Source organism: Budorcas taxicolor, chromosome 7 (assembly GCF_023091745.1).
Source record: "Budorcas taxicolor isolate Tak-1 chromosome 7, Takin1.1, whole genome shotgun sequence".
NCBI classification, from domain to species: Eukaryota; Metazoa; Chordata; class Mammalia; order Artiodactyla; family Bovidae; genus Budorcas; species Budorcas taxicolor.
Genome location: NC_068916.1, coordinates 93064372 through 93081700, shown reverse-complemented (window position 1 = coordinate 93081700; position 17329 = coordinate 93064372). Strand labels below are relative to the sequence as shown.

Here is a 17329-nt window from a genome sequence, read left to right as displayed (position 1 = left end):
CCTAGGAAGTCGTCTTTGACCATTCCATAGGGTCCCACAAAATTTCCTTCTGTAATCCTTCTCACAACTTAAAGTGAAAGGTTAATTGACATAATTGTATATTTAATGTCTGTCTCTGCCAGTGCAACCTTCAGAAGGGCAGGGACATCTCATCATTGTTCCCCAGTGTTTGGCCTGGTTCTTGACACTTGAGACTGGTATTGAGCCCGTAAAAGGGGCTTAAAAACTATTTGTGAATGAAGGGAATTTCCCAGAAAAAATTTTGCTTCATTCATGAGCATTGTGATCTGTCTAAACTTCAGGCTCCCCATGTTGTCATCTGTCTAAGCTTCAGCTTCCCCATTTCTAAATGGGGTATTATGGTGACGTATGTGTCTATTTTGAGCTTTAAAAAAGGAAATCAACATAAAGCACCATTTGTTGATACCTGATAGATACTTAATTTCTGTTAGAGTCTTTTCTTCTTTTACACAGTCTGGAAACATATGCTTTCCATGCAGTGGTCTGTCCCTCAGCTACTCTGTGACTCTCCCTTCTATCCAAGCATAACTTTAAGTGTGTCCTCGAGGTGGATTTCCCCTTTGACATGTTTGGCCTAAAAGATATTGCCCTAGCAGCTCTCGTGGGTGTAAAGAGGAGAACTGGGCCAAAAAGATATTTTCAAGTTTTGTATGTTACAGCACTTCTTAAAAACATTTGCCAAAAAAAAAAAATAAAACCAACCAAAAACATTTGCATGTAGCTTAGGAGATTGGTGATATGAATTTTACTGTGATGTTCTACCTACCCAGAATCACATCTAATCTGGCTTGATAGTGGCTGAAATATTGTACATTTCATCTCTTTCTGGCACCTAGAAAATGTCTAATATATTTATAGAAACATTTCTTCTTTGGTGGTTAATGTGTTTCTCATGTTACCATGTAAATAACTGGGCATTATATTACAAGTGATACTGTTATTTTGACTTTATGTAGCATCTTTTCCCCAACAACTCAGAGTGATTTAACATATTATTTCATTTATGACCCTTGAATCATTAGGGCCATTTTACAAATGAGGAAACTTAGATACCGAGAAATTGGGCAAATTGCCCCATTGATGTTTACATGGTCCTTGTTAGAAGAATGAAGAGCTATTATTTCATGAAAGTGTATCTGTTGTTTTTAAATGAATTCTAAATTGAAAACATGAGTCTTTGTGGAGACATTTGTTCCTAGAAATAAGAAATAATACTCTTCTGAATTAATTTCTAAAAATGTTTGGCTTGTTTGATTTTATAAACAATTCTCTATTCAACTAAAATTTAAGGGGCATTGACTACATACAAGGCACTGTTCTCAGCTAGAGATACAGTGGTAAAAATGACATGTCATCTCGCATTCACATTCTGGGGGATTAATTGCTGGAGAAAGATGGGGAGGACAGACCTTAAAAAGTAAGAATATATATAAATTAGATAAGTTCAGTTGCTGTTAAGTACCATGAGGTGCTTTTCTAAAGCAGAGTGACTGATAAGAGATTGGGTGATAAGGAAAGGCTTCTTGAAGAGCTAACACCTACTTTTGCTTGTGAGTTACTTGGGAGTAGATGGAAGCTCTCCTTACGTAGTATTAGATGGTTAGGATGTATGTGTGCTTTCTTCCAGCATTCTAGAATAGAAGTCAGCCAACTTTTCTGTGAGGGCCAGATGGACCATGGATTGAGGGCTTTCCGGGCCATACAGTCTCTATCTGCAAGGAGATCAAACCAGTCAGTTCTAAAGGAAATCAGTCCTGAATATTCATTAGAAAGACTGATACTGAAGCTCCAATACTTTGGCCACCTGATGTGAAGAACTGACTCATTAGGAAAGACCCTGATGCTGGGAAAGATAGAAGGCAGGAGAAGAGGATGATAGAGGATGAGATGGTTGGATGGCATCACCGACTCAATGGACATGGGTTTGAGCAAGCTCCAGGAGTTGATGGTGGGAGGTCTGGGGTGCTGCAGTCCATGGGGTCACAAAGAGTCAGACTGAGCCACTGAACAACAACAGTCTTCATCACAGTGACCAAACTCTACCATTCTAGCAGGACCGTACATAAGCAAAGGACGTGACTGCAGTGGAGGAAAGTTCTCAACCCTTTCAGGGTCACTGGCTGGGTTTGCAAATTAAACTAACAGAGAATAACAGGAGAAAAGCATATTTATTTATTTGATATAAGTTTTACGTGACACAGGATCCTTCCTAAGGAGGTAAGGATCCAGAGAAACAGAAAATGTCATTAGGCTAGGTTTGGCTTAAAGGGTAAAGTGTCTGCCTGCAATGCAGGAGACCCGGGTTTGATCCCTGGGTTGGGAAGATCCCCTGGAGAAGGAAATGGCAACCCACTCCTGTACTCTTGCCTGGAAAATCCCATGGAGGGAGGAGCCTCGTAGGATCCAGTCCATGGGGTCACAAAGAGTCGGACATGACTGAGCGACGACACGTAATGAAGAATGGATAGTTGTGGAGAAATACGATAGGTCAAGTAATGTGAGATAACTGTAAGAAAACTGGGGGAAAATTAGCAAGGCTCATTTGCTAGGATTCTTCTCAGTGTCCTTTTGACTTCAGAGATAAGGATGCGCCTGTACCCCTGGTATAGGGAAGGGAGCTATACTAGAGACATGAGTGTTTTATGACATGTTTCAAGAAGGGCGGGGGGAATCAGAGTGACGTTCCTGCTTCTGCTCTTTTCTTAACTCCTTTAACTTAAAATATTAAGTATACCAAAGTGCCTTCTTTTGATGTAGCATTCTTGAACCCCATCACCGATACTCCATTAACATTTTTTTATGGACACTGAAATTTGGATTTTGCATAAATTTTGTGTTACAAATCATATTCTACTTTTGATTCTTTTTCAACCGTTTACAAAAGTAAAAATCATTCTTGGCTCTGGGCCTTCCTGAAACAGGAATCAAGCTGGTCATGTCCCCTGGGCTGTAGTTGCCAAGCCTTGTTCAGGGATATTGTGCAGCACTCAGGCGCTCACTTTTCTGCAAGGTAGTCATTTGGCGAGAAGACCCACACATAGACTTCAGTTCAGTTCAGTTGCTCAGTCGTGTCCAACTCTTTGTGACCCCATGGACTGCAGCACACCAGGCTTCCCTGTCCATCACCAAGTCCCGGAGCTTGCTCAAACTCATGTCCATTGAGTTGGTGATGCCATCCTACAATCTCATCCTCTGTCGTCCCCTTCTCCTCCAGCCTTCAATCTTTCCTGGCATCAGGGTCTTTTCCAATGAGTCAGTTCTTCACATCAAGTGGCCAAAGTATTGGAGTTTCAGCTTCAGCATCAGTCCTTCCAGTGAATATTCAGGACTGATTTCCTTTAGGATGGACTGGTTGGATCTCCTTGCTGTCCAAGGGACTCTCAAGAGTCTTCTCCAACACCACAGTTCAAAAGCATCAATTCTTCAGCACTCAGCTTTCTTTATAATCCAACTCTCATATCCATACATGACTACTGGAAAAACCATAGTTTTGACTAGATGGACCTTTGTTGGCAAAGTAATGTCACTGCTTTTTAGTAGTTGTTCAGGTTGGTCATAGCTTTTCTTTGAAGGAGCAAGCATATTTCAGTTTCATGGCTGTATTCACCATCTACAGTGATTTTGGAGCACAAGAAAATAAAGTCTCTCGTTTTCATTTTTTCGCCATCTATTTTCTATGAAGTGATGGAATCAGATGCCATGATTGTAGTTTTCTGAATGTTGAGTTTTAAGCCAACTTTTTCATGCTCCTCTTTCACTTTCATCAAGAGGCTCTTCAATTCTTCTTTGCTTTTTGCCCTAAGGGTGGTGTCATCTGCATATCTGAGGTTATTGATAATTCTCTCAGCAATCTTGATTCCAACTTATGCTCCATCCAGCTCAATATTTTGCATGATGTACTCTGCATTAAGTTAAATAAGCAAGGTGACAAAATGCAGCCTTGACATACTCCTTTCCCAAGTTGAAACCAGTCTGTTGTTCCATGCCCAGTTCTAATTGTTGCTTCTTGACCTACATACACATTTGTCAGGAGGAAGGTAAAGTGGTCTAGTATCCCATCTCTTGAAGAATTTTCCACAGTTTGTTGTGATCCACAAAGTCAAAGGCTTAGATGTAGTCAATAAAGCCAAAGTAGATGTTTTTCTGAAACTCTCTTGCTTTTTTGATGATCCAGCTGATATTGGTAACTTGATCTCTGGTTCCTCTGCCTTTTCTAAATCCACTTTGAACATCTGGAAGTTCACAGTTCACATACTGTTGAAGCCTGGTCACCTTTTGCTGAAGGTTCTGTAGAACCATTCAACTTCAGCTTTTCTGCATTAGTGGTTGGGGCATAGACTTGGATTAATGTTATATTGAATGGTTTGCATTGGAAACAAACAGAGATCATTCTGTCATTTTTGGTATTGCCCCCAAGTACTTTGTTTTGGACTCTTGTTGGCTATGAGAGCTATTCCATTTCTTCTAAGGGATTTGTGGGCACAGTAGCAAATACAATGGTCATCTGAATTAAATTCACCCATTCTGGTCCATTGTAGTTCACTGATTCCTAAAACGTCGATGTTCCCTCTTGCCATCTCCTGTTTGACCACTTCCAATTTACCTTGATTCATGGACCTAACATTCCAGGTTCCTATGCAATATTGTTCTTTACAGCTTTGGACTTTACTTCCATCACCAGTCACATCCACAACTGGGTGTTGTTGTTGTTGTGTTTTTTTTGGCTCCACCTCTTCATTCTTTCTGAAGTTATTTCTCCACTGATCTCCAGTAGCATATTGGGTACCTACCAGCCTGGGAATTCATCTTTCAGTGTCCTATCTTTTTGCCTTCTCATGCTGTTCATGGGGTTCTCAAGGCAGGAATACTGAAGTGATTTGCCATTCCCTTCTCTAGTGGACCACGTTTTGTCATAACTCTCCACGATGTCCCGTCTATCTTGGGTGGCCCTACACAACATGGCTCTTAGTTTCATTGAGTTAGACAAGGCTGTGGTCCATACACCTAGCATGGTGCTTTTAACTTCTCTCCCATAGTCTGAGTAGACATTCCTGCTGGACAGATAGGCATGGTGTCTACCTTACAGAGGAAATTTCCCTTTGAAATATTGATACCTTTTGCTCAGTGGACTTTGTGCTTATTCAAGAGCACAAGTGAAGCTCAAAACTCTTTTCTTCGTCCTTAAGTCTGCCAGTTGCAGAATTTGGACCAACAGTCCACCTATGCTTAATGGTCTTTCTTTGGCACAAACTGCTTATGTGGCAAATGCCCACTGATGAGTCAAAGTGATATGAAGTAAAAACCAAGCCATACCTTCCTTGAATGAATTGGGTATGTGTACCTTGGAGAAGAAAAACACTAGAGGAGTCAGGATAACTACATTCAAATATTTTAAGTCATCATGTAGAAAAAAAATGAAAAAAAACCTGTGCTCTTCAATTTTGCAAGTGGACATGGTTGGGAATAAGTTAAAAGGAAATGGATTTTGCCTGTTAACCAAAACACCAGATGGTCATCTGTAATCATAACTGAGGATGTTGTTTACAACTCTGTGTGTCTTTCTCTGTTCACCTAAAGAGACTAGCCTGGATTTCTGTGGACCTTTCTAATAAGTGTTCTCTCTCTGTTTTTTAAATGCAAGAAGCAGTTTGGTAACTTGAGCTGTCCAAAGCAGTAGATGGCCAGCTGCCTTAAATGGTGGTGGATATCCTACTCTTGAAAGGATTCAAAAGGATGCTAGGTCAGCATTGTCACAGATGCTAGAAGACTTTTTATTCATTCATTCCACAAGTATTTATTCATTTACTGACCAAATAATGGAGCTCCATGTAAGGTGTCTGCCAACCATATGACCTCATTGTTTCTTAATCAGTTAGAAGTTGGTATTAATCTGTAGGGTAAGAATCAAAGTTTTAAAGACCTATTTTGGCTGTGCTTGTTAGTCTTGCTAACGCCTACTAGTAGCTGAAGCAAAATTCCTCTTTACTCCACAGATTATTTGTTTGAATTCAAATTAAATACAGCTTTGATAACCTGCTTTGTAATTTCTTTTCCAGTTGAGAATGTTCTTATGCAGAATAGCCCTTTGTTCTTTTACCTGTTCCTTTTGCATTCAAGCTGCTCACTTTGATTTGCGAACCTAAAAGGCTTGGAGTTAATGTAAGAGACTCTGCAAACATGATTCCTAGATTCAGTTTTATTGAATAGCACTCTCACTAGATGCAATACTAGAAAAGGGTTTCATGGTCAAAATGCTTAGAAACACCACATATATACTAAAATGCCTTCTTAGAGAGTCACAGAGCTCATGAATAATTAAAGGCTGTGATAAATCCTGCAAAAAACAAAAGTGTTTGCTATTGTTGGAGCCAGCACTTCCCAGAACATATGTGCTACCCAGTAACATCCCACAAATGCACTTTGGAAAATCCTACCTTCTAGAGTATAAGGAAGGACTTCAGTAGATACAGGTCAATACAGTCAGAACTGTTTGAAACTGCCTATCTACATTTACTAATGTGTAAATAAAACAAAATAATTTTTGAACATACATAATTGCCTGTATGCCATGTACAGGTTATCAGGTTTCAAGGAACTGGAATCAGTTGCTCAGTCATATTTATTGAATGTAGCTATTTTTCTTGATTATTTTTAAAACACTTTTCTCTCCTTTATTTCATTAAGGGTCAGCGTCTTTAAGACTTGGTTTCTTCATTTATTAAAAACAAAATGGAGTTTTTACAAGGCTCAAGATAAATGTGAAATTGTATGTGAAACGCTTAGCATAGGGCTTATACCATTCAGATATTCAATAAAGACCTGCTGCCCATCTCACCACCGTCATAGTCCAGAATTTAGGACTCTGGGTATTCAAAAGAGCTCGAAACCTAATGTCCAGTGATTATTTAGGTATTGAGGAAAACAGCATAGGATAAGTTGTAACTGCTGGACTTCAACTTATATACAAGCATTTTAGAACATAGAGCAACATAATAATAATTCCTAGGAAAAAAACTTGGGCCAGAGGATCTCTAAAAAGAATATTTTTGATCTTCATATATTTAAGCTCCATTTCCTCAGATGTCTTTTTAAAGATTTCAATTTTATCAGAACAAGTTGAGGTGAAAGTGAAAGTCGCTCAGACATGTCCAGCTCTTTGCAACCCCATGGACTGTCCATGGAATTCTCCAGGCCAGAATACTGGTGTGGGTAGCCTTTCCCTTCTCCAGGGATCGAACCCAGGTCTCCTGCATTGCAGGTGGATTCTTTACCAGCTGGGCCACAAGGAAGCATAAGCTGGGCAGGGGGCAGTAATGAGTCATATTTACTGAAAGCTTGTGAATAATTGGCAGGTTGCGGGTCAGGCCCCTCAAGATGGCTACTCTGTTGTTCTGTGTTTGCTTCCCCTGCCCGGCCAGTGCCTGCTTCACCTAAACCCTATGCACAGGACTGACCTTCCTCCTTACTTGCCCCAGGCTCCAGCTGCTGATTGTTCTTGTCTAGGGAGCAGTAAGTTTCCCTGGTAACTAATGAGCCTGCCTAACGGCAGTTGCCCGACAGCGGGCAATCTCCCTGTCTCTCTGGAAGTCAAGACTGCCGCCATGTCCCGCCCGCAGCCTGCTGCACACGGTGAGGCCCACGGGGAGGTGTCATTCCAGGACCTTGCTTCAGACATGTAAGCTCTCCCGTCCATTAAACCAGGGGTCCCCAGCCCCCAGACTGTGGGCCAGTACCAGCCTGCATACTGTTAGGAACCAGGCAGCTCTGCAGGAGGTGAGCAGTGGGAGAGTGAGTGATACTTCTTCACCTGGCCCTCCCCATCGCTCCCATGACCACCGCAACCAGCCCCCTGTCCCCAGCCCGGGAAAAATGGTCTTCCAAGAAACTAGTCCTTGGTGCCAAAAAGGTTAGGGACCGCTGCGTTAAACCATTGGTCTTTCTGTCTCTGACTCCTGGCTCTTTCACCTCGAAGCTGGGCAAGTACAGGCTTTGCAGATCTGTGGGGTGCAGCCCAACAGAGGTCGCAAAGAGTCAGAAATGACCAAGCGACTTCACTCACTTTCTCAGTTTTCTTGCTGTTAGTTTTCACAGTGATCTAGGCTGTGGCATTCCGATCTAGAGCTTCCCTAAAACAGTGTTCACGTGCTGCTCCACCCCCCTTTTCTCTGGTGTTAATTTATTGGCCTGGTGTCCTAGGTTTTGGGTCCTTGTTTTATACACTGCATTTCCTGTCTGTGCACTTTCTGGCTCATCCCTGTGTCTAACGTGCGTCTTTCTGTCTTTTCCCTTGGTTGAGGATGCTCCTGAGTATCTGGTTAATCCAATCCCGAGCTCATGGCACACTCTCTCCCAGCATTACTGCCAAATCGATTTAGTGACTCAGCAGGAGCTTGTCATTAACAACAATTCTTGTGGAAAGCAAAAATTAAGCAGTCTTGGAAAGCAAAGAGCTGGGGCACCATGGATGTGTAAATCTTTGGTAGCAGTAAACACAGCCTCCCAATGGGTTGGTGGTTGAGTTCCACTCCTGACACCACCCTTCCTCGGAAGCACTAACAAGTTCACTTCTCACCAGGAGTTTAAAATAATGTCTGCAGTGGAAAGGGCCCTTCAGTGTTATTGAAAAGACAACCTGTTCCCAAATTTTTTATATGTTTATATAATATAGAAACTGTTTGATAGATAAAGGAGAAGGCAGACGGAATTCGAAAGAGCAGCTTTATTATTGGCAAAACCTGGGTCAGAGAATACGCTTTCAAATATGTGACTTGCCAACACTACTCCACGATTGAGCTGGTCCCTTTATGCCTCCAAAGGTCCCAGCTTTCCACTCTCCACCCCTAATGACCAACAGAGCCAAAACACACAGTTCTCCCTTGCTGCGGCAGAGCCTTCCCTGATGGACTTGACAGAGGGGGCAGGGGCCAGAATGCACCCCCTGCAGTCAGGCAGGCTGCACAAGCCAACCAACCCTGCCTTGTCTCCCCTATCAGGCAAGAAGACACTTGCCTCTACCCTTCTACATTCTTCTGGTGAGTCCAGGAAATTAACTGGAGATCAACAGGAGACAAACCAAAGGTTGATAACATGCATACATGGAGACAGGCTTCCCAGGTGGCCCAGAAATAAAGAATCCGCCTGCCAATGCAGGAGACACAGTTGACTCTGGTTCAATCCCTGGGTTGGAAAGATCCCCTGGAGAAGGAAATGGCAACCACTCCTGTATTCTTGCCTGGAAAATTCCATAGACAGAGGAGGCAGGCTACAGTCCCTGGAGTCACAGAGCGTCAGACATGACTGAGTGACTAACGCACCCACACCCACCCACCCACAGGGAAAAACTGAGTAACTCGCCTAAATGGTCGAAGTTAACGTTAGTCGCTCAGTTGTATCCAATTCTTTGCAAGCCCATGGACTGTAGCCCACCATGCTCCTCTGTTCATGGGATTCTCCAGGCAAGAATACTGGAGTGGGTTGCCATTTCCTTCTCCAGGGGATCTTCCTGACCCAGAGATCAAGCCCATGTCTCCTGCATTGCAGGCAGATTCTTTACCATTTGAGCCACCTAGAGAGGTTAAATACCACCCTTAGTGGTTTAGTTGCTAAGTAATGTCCGGCTCTTGCAACCCTATGGAATGTATCCGCGCTAAGCTCCTCTGTCCATGGGATTTTCCAGGCAAGAATACTGGAGTGGGTTGCCATTTTCTTCTCCAGGGGATCTTCCTGACCCAGGGATTGAACCTGGGTCTCCTGCACTGCAGGCAGATTTGATACCACCCTCAGCTAAAGATTGGAGAAGGAAATGGCAACCCACTCTGGTATTCTTGCCTGGAGAATCCCATGGACGGAGGAGCCTGGTGGGCTACAGTCCATGGGGTAGCAAAGAGTCGGACACAACTGATCGACTTAACTAACTGTTCAGCTAAAGATAGAAAAGGATGATGAGGGTGGGGAGAGTCAGTTAAGGGAGGTTACCAGCAGAAGCAAAGTTGATCAGGGTAAGGTCATTATCCAGATTTAAGTCAGTGCCTTTTCCATTGATAAAAGTTTCTACAGAGTTGGTCATTCTCCTCTTCCAGGTACAACAAGGAAGACTCCCTTAACAAATGGAGATTTCCCTTACAAATTGATTGTTTCTTTCCTAAGGGTAACTCTTACTTGGTGTTCAGAGTTTTTGCCTTGTATGCTGCTTCTTAAGAACTAATCAGCTTAAAATACTTAATATGTCAAAGAGACACAGGGTGGCAAATTCTGCTCCCCTACATTAGGAACAGAGAAGAAGGGACTCAGTGGAAGGCAAATCAAACTTTGATACATTATGGAAAGGGGGATGGGGGCAAGGACCCAGTTATTTCATTACATCTAACAATTTAGAGAAGGGATGAAAATTGCTAAAGCATTGAGCCTGGGGATAAACAGACAATAGTGGTATCCTAGACAAAAATAGCAAACACAGCAAAGAGAATAAAAGAGAAAGATCAGAGCCAGAGATGGAGAACTGGAAACTTGTACATAAAAAAGATCTTTGAAATGAAAGGATAACAGAATTACTAAGCCAGGTGTAAAGCTGTGAGGCTGGAATAAGGCTTAGGCCAAGATTCTAAGGGACCCCCCGCCCCAACTCCCACTGTTGTTCAGCCACCAGTCTGAAGTGTGACTGACTCTTTGCAGCACACCAGACTTCCCTGTCCTTCACTATTTCCTGGAGTTTGCTCAAACTCACATCCATTGAGTTGATGATGCCATCCAACCATCTCATCTTCTGTCACCACCTTCTCCTTTTGCCCTCAATCTTTCCCAGAATTGGGGTCTTTTCCAATAAGTTGGCTCTTCACATCAGGTGGTACTTCAGTTTCAGCATCAGTCTTTCCAATAAATATTCAGGGTCGATTTACTTTAGGATTGACTGGTTTGATCTCCTTGCTGACCAAGGGATTCTCAAGAGACTTCAACACCGCAATTCGAAAGCATCAATTCTTCAGTGCTCAGCCTTCTTTCTGGTACAATTGTCCTATCTGTACAAGTGAAAGTTGCTCAGTCATGTCCAACTCTTTGCGATCCCATGGACTATAGCCTGCCAGGCTCCTCTGTCCATGGAATTCTCCAGGCCAGAATACTGGAGCAGGTAGCCATTCCCTTCTCCAGGGAATCTTCCCAACCCAGGGATTGAACCCAGGTCTCCTGTATTGCAGGCAGATTCTTTACCATCTGAGCCACCAGGGAAGCCCTATCCATATATGACCACTGGAAAAACCATAGCTTTGACTACATGAACCTTTGTTGGCAAAGTGATGTCTCTGCTTTTTAATACACTGTCTAGGTTTTTCTTAGCTTTTCTTCCAAGGAGCAGGTGTCTCTTAATTTCATGGCTACAGTCACCATCCACAGTGATTTTGGAGCCCAAGAAAATCTGTTAGTGCTTCCACTTTTCTGCTTCTATTTGCCATGAAGTGATGGATCCAGATGCCGTGATCTGTTTTTTGAATGTTGAGTTTTAAGCCAGCTTTTTCCCTCTCCTCTTTTGCCTTCATCAGGAGGCTCTTTAGAGTATTATGAGGATGGAATTAGACATAAAGTAGCTCATGTGATGTTCAGCATAGTGTACCTTGTGGGTAGTAACTGGTTTTATGGAGTTGGTATAAATCTCAATTCATAAACTCAGATACACAAGGAATATCCAAGTCACTTTTTGTCTTCAAATCAATTTTATGAAGATTCTGAGCCCCAGCTGCCTGGCTGGTAGGATTTTTAACCGTAGCTATTCTTAGGGCTTCCACCTTTACCCCAGGGGAGTACAGAAGTCCCTGTGAGATGGTATCAATTTTCAATTATCTGGTCACTCTGGTTACTGCGCAGGTACCCTTTTTTATTTCCTCTCCAAGCACTCCTGCCAAGCACAGCAGTCAGGTATGGTTTGAAACCTTTGGTGAGACTGAGAACCCATGTCAAGGATCCAGGGTCCCTCCCTGCCTCCCCCCGACAAGCCTCACTGTGCACTGCCATCCAGCAACATCCTTGCAGCCCAAGACATCGCTCTCCAATGCCAGAGGTCTCCTCTCTCCTGACCCTCGCCTCGGCCCCTGCCAGACACATATGATTCCACTTTCATATCATCCGGCTGTACCAATACTTTGAGTCATAAAAAGTGGCTTTTTTCCTTTAGTTCAAACTAATAACTATTCAATGGATTTAGTTTTTCTTTGTTTCTTTCATTCTTTGTTTTTTTTTTAATCTAGGAGGGCAACTGACTTCAGTCTGTTTGTGCTTTCCAAATAGCAAATATCCCTGAGGCAAGGAAACAGAAATAGACTACTTTCTTCAAAGCAAGGGAAAATAGAAATAAAAAATACCCATTGACATATCTTGACACATTTAGCTGGTAATAGCAACAATGGTAATGCACCTCATTATTTTTATTATAATATTCCTCATATCCATCCCCCTTTCTCCATCTGTATTGTCAGTGCGTGATTCATGGGGCCTTAGATTTTTCAGGCTGTGTTGATTGTCCAGTTTTACTTCCCCTTCCCTCCCACCATTCCCACTTCAGCCGTGTCACCAAACCAGCAGCTACCTGTCTTCTCACCACTGCACCAGCTCTCCTGTCTTCTTGGAAACTACCTTCCCCACCTCAACCTTGTCATGCCAGTATATTGCTACTTTCCCTTAAAGACTCTGCTGAGACATGATCTTCCCTGTGACTTCTCCGTGTTCCCTTCCCAGATGTAAAGCACCATCCTCTGTATTTCCAATGTCTTTGATTTAAAGCACTTAGACTTAAGGTGATCAAATAATTCCTTATTCAAACCAGGATATTTTTGAGAATGAAAGAGGATGCTGCGACTAATTACCCCAGAGCCATAGACATAAACCAGGACTGCCTGAGGCAAACTAGGATGTATGGTCATCCTACTTATCTTTACATTGTTGAAATGACTGTTTACACGTCTGTCATTCCCTCTCCCCACACACATACACAAGGAGGCGGGCAGTGAATTCATGGAAGGCGTAGGCCTCAGCATCTAGTATAGTGAGTGCTGACATAGTAATCAATCGATTAAATCTTGGGAATTTTACTGGGTCAGAACATTGTAGCATATGAAAAAGCAGAGACATTACTTTGTCAACAAAGGTCCATCTAGTCAAGGCTATGGTTTTTCCAGTAGTCATGTATGGATGTGAGAGTTGGACTATAAAGAAAGCTGAGCACCGAAGAATTGATGCTTTTGAACTGTGGTGTTGGAGAAGACTCTTGAGAGTGCCTCGGACTGCAAGGAGATCCAACCAGTCTATCCTAAAGGAGATCAGTCCTGTGCATTCATTGGAAGAACTGTTGTTGAAGCTGAAACTCCAATCCTTTGGCCACCTGATGAGAAGAGCTGACTCATTTGGAAAGACCCTGATGCTGGGAAAGACTGAGGGCAGGAGGAGAAGGGGACAAGAGAATGAGATGGTTGGATGGCATCACCAACTCAATGGACATGAGTTTGGGTAAACTCCGGGAGTTGGTGATGGACAGGGAGGCCTGGCATGCTGCAGTCCATGGGGTCGCAAAGAGTCAGACATGACTGAGCGAGTGAACTGAACTGAACTGAAATGGTAGAGACCAACAAAAGGAGATGGGAGGGAACGTGTGCAAGGGAAACAAGTACACTAGTTAGGGAGGAACAGAGGTCTGGGGATTAAAACATAGTTTGGGAAAGACTGTGGAAACTCTGGATTGTGAGGTTCAGGAATTTCTAAGAAAGTGCAGTAGCAGGGGAAGGTTTAAACATGGGGCAGTGACATAAAGGATAACTGATACTTGAATATAAGGTGAATTGGAGGGACAGAAAAGCAGAGAGAACTAAGGAAACTATTTGGATTAAAAAAAGGTGAAATTATGAATGCCTGGACTAGGACTCTTTGTTATTTAACCTTTTATGCTTGATGAAAAACTTAGGACCCTTCAGAATGCAAATGGCAGAACCCCAAATTAACCTGATTTAACCAAAAAGGGAAATTTATCAGCTCAGCTAACGTAAGTATACAGGCATTGCTGGATCCAGGCTCTCACACAGTGTCATTCCATCAGGACTGTGCCATCTCTTGGTTCTGCTTACTTTATTGGCTTGGTTCTCAGTGGTTTGGTTCAGTTCAGTTCAGTCACTCAGTCATGTCTGACTCTTTGTGACCCCACAGACTGCAGCACACCAGGCCTCTCTGTCCATCACCAACTCCCGGAGTTCACTCAAACTCATGTCCATTGAGACAGTGATGCCATCCAACCATCTCATCCTCTGTCATCCCCTTATCCTCTTGCCCTCAATCTTTCCCAGTATCAAGGTCTTTTCCAGTGAGTCAGCTCTTCTCATCAGGTGGCCAAAGGATTGGAGTTTCAGCTTCAACATCAGTCCTTTCAATGAACGCACAGAACTAATCTCCCTTAGGATGGACTGGCTGGATCTCCTTGCAATCCAAGGCACTCTCAAGAGTCTTGTCCAACACCAAAGTTCAAAAGCATCAATTCTTCGGTGCTCAACTTTCTTTATAGTCCAACTCTCACATCCATACATGACTACTGGAAAAACCATAGCCTTGACTAGATGGACCTTTGTTGGCAAAGTAATGTCTCTGCTTTTTAATATGCTGTCTAGATTGGTCATAATTTTTCTTCCAAGGAGCAAGTGTCTTTTAATTTCATGGCTGCAGTCACCATCTGCAGTGATTTTTGGAGCCCCCAAAAAATGTCTGTCACTGTTTCCACTGTTTCCCCATCTATTTGCCATGAAGTGATGGGTTCTCTGTGAAGTTCTCCCCAAAATGGACATTAGTAGCTTCAAGCCTACTTTCTACCAGCTTAGCAGCCCCAAAAGTAAGAGGACACTATTTTATCAATAGTTCCAGCAAAAATCCTAGGGAAGACTCTCTAGATCATGAAAATCAAATCACAGAAATAAAATTATCAAGAGGAACTATAGAAGTGATGAGCTTCCAAATGAGCAAGAAAATAAATGTACTTATTCCAAAATGATCTAGATTGTGTTTTTTCAATATATTTAAATTATGAGAAACGTTGTGAGTCATTATTATTTTAACTCAAAAATACTTTTACATATGATACTGGACATAGCATGCTAATTATCTAAACAAGAGAGAAATTATTTCACCTTTTCAGTCCAACCTGTCGATGCAACAGTAGAGGAACTGACCTTTGAAGAGTGGTAATGGGGCTGGAGGATGACTGAAAAGGCCGATTAAAATGAATCTGTCTTTGTGGGAATTCCTATTTGATTTTACTGAGAAACAAGCTGAGAAACCCGAAATGACAGGAAGCTATGGGGTTGAGAAACACTTATAAATTTATTTGTAGAATTGATAGCATAATACCGAGAACACTATAACTGTGAATTTCCTATGAAATTTATGTTCTGAATAAAGGGTATATAATGTTCAGAACAAAAGTCCCAAAGAGAGATACAAAGATTCAACTAGTTATAAGTAGATTTTCAATAATAAGGAGTATATAAAATAATTCTGTTTGATGTTCAAGTTATACACACACACACACATATATGTATATAGTGTATGTTTGTATATAATATGAATGAAATACTGCACCAAATATAGTAACTATCACTGGTTGGTAGGATTTGATGCACTTTTAATTTTCTTAGTTTCTTAGTCTGAATTTTTTACAGTTTCTAAAGTGAATATGTGTTACTTTTAAATGAGAAATCAAAAAAAGTTTCTTTAGGAGGATAAAGAATTCTGACATAAAAGTAAACTACTATTGCCCTTTGACATGATATCATGCGGTTCTTCTCACAACTTTTACCCCCACAAATATCCATAATTCTCTCAGAAATTGTCCTGGGTTTGGACCCAGTTGGGGAATGGACCTTCGATCTGAAAGAATATGGCATTTCTCCTATTAGGTAAATAATAATCAGACACATTTTTACACTGTTATGCTAGCATTAGTAATAAGAATGTAATCGTATTCATTGCCACCTACCGTACTAAATCATTTTTGTTCTTTTCAAGAATGTATCTTTCAAGATCAAGTTTCCAATACAGAAAATAATCTGAACCAAGGATCCAATTTGATAGAAGCTGTCTTTCAAGTATTGTACCACTGCACTTTCTCTCCACAAACATTTGGAAATGTCTTCGTGAATTACATGGAAGAAGAACAATTATGGGACTTCTTATATAACATTCCAGGTATGAGAAAGTTACTATTTGTAAAAGTAGTGTTTTATAGATACCCAAATATATCTTTAAAGACATTTTAAAAAGTTTATTGATGTCAGTTTTGCCGAATCTGTTATTTGTAAAAGGTTATCTTACATTTTTTCAGTATACAGACTACTTTGGGGAATCATCAACCATTAGTTCCCATCAAAATTTAACATACTTAGGACAAGGTGAGGGAGAAAGTTGAGGGAAGAAGTTATTACCTAGAAATTATGTTATGCGGATTTTCTTTTTTTATTAAAAATTTAACATTTACCACAGATTAAGTTTTGCTATTAAACATGTAAGAAATTAGTAAAATGTAAAAAAATACTTTGTGCTTCTCAGATGCTGCCAGGGTCCAGCCCCGGTGGATCCAGGGAATTTGAAGGGTGGACGGAGTCGGCGAGGAAAACTTATTTATTTATTAATATAAGATTAGATTAGGAAGAAATAGTGTAGTAGGAAAATTAAGTGGAGAGAAGAGGCTGATTAGCTTGGCTTATGTGGAAAACCAATAAAGTTCCAGACAAGGAGCTTGCACTGTCTACGTTAGGCCTCCGGCGCCCGTTTGAATATCGGAGAGTGCCCCGCCTTGGGCTCTCTCTCTTAAGGATCTTAGAAGCCGGGACAAGTAAGTAGACACAGTGAGCCTCCACGTTCCAAGGGATCAGCCTGAAAAGGAGAGGGAGGGAGCAAGAGAAAGAATCGACACGGGGGAGGCCAGGCTTGTGCAAAAACCCCCTCCAACTTTATTATTTAAAAGGTGTTTATATACCCTAAATTTTACATAATGGAAGATACACAGTCACGCAGGGGCAGCAGTCCTGACCCTTTCTGTATATCTTTTTTGTATACAAAAGGTCTCAGGTGATTTACATTATCTTCTGGCCAGGAGGCTTGCTAATGCTTTTTTGGCTCTCTTTCTTAATGAATGTTAATCTCGTTTCCCCTGAAGTGTTTTTCTTTAATCTGCATCTCTTTAAGGCACTAAAGTTACATCTCTATAGAACAAAGGTGCAGTGGGTTATAACAAAGAAGGTACTTAACTCAAAGATCTAATGTTGCTAATACCAGGTCTACTACTTGT

General features: G+C 41.7%; 1 protein-coding gene across 1 annotated transcript in view; it reads left to right on the top strand.

Annotated features, from left to right (window-relative positions):
• KIAA0825 (KIAA0825 ortholog) overlaps positions 1-17329 on the top strand; it is a 395975-nt gene that overhangs the window by 148085 nt on the left and 230561 nt on the right. Inside the window, exon 14 of the mRNA XM_052644057.1 lies at positions 16048-16227. Within this exon, the coding sequence (XP_052500017.1) occupies positions 16048-16227 (180 nt within the window). The remainder of the gene's footprint in view (positions 1-16047; positions 16228-17329) is intronic.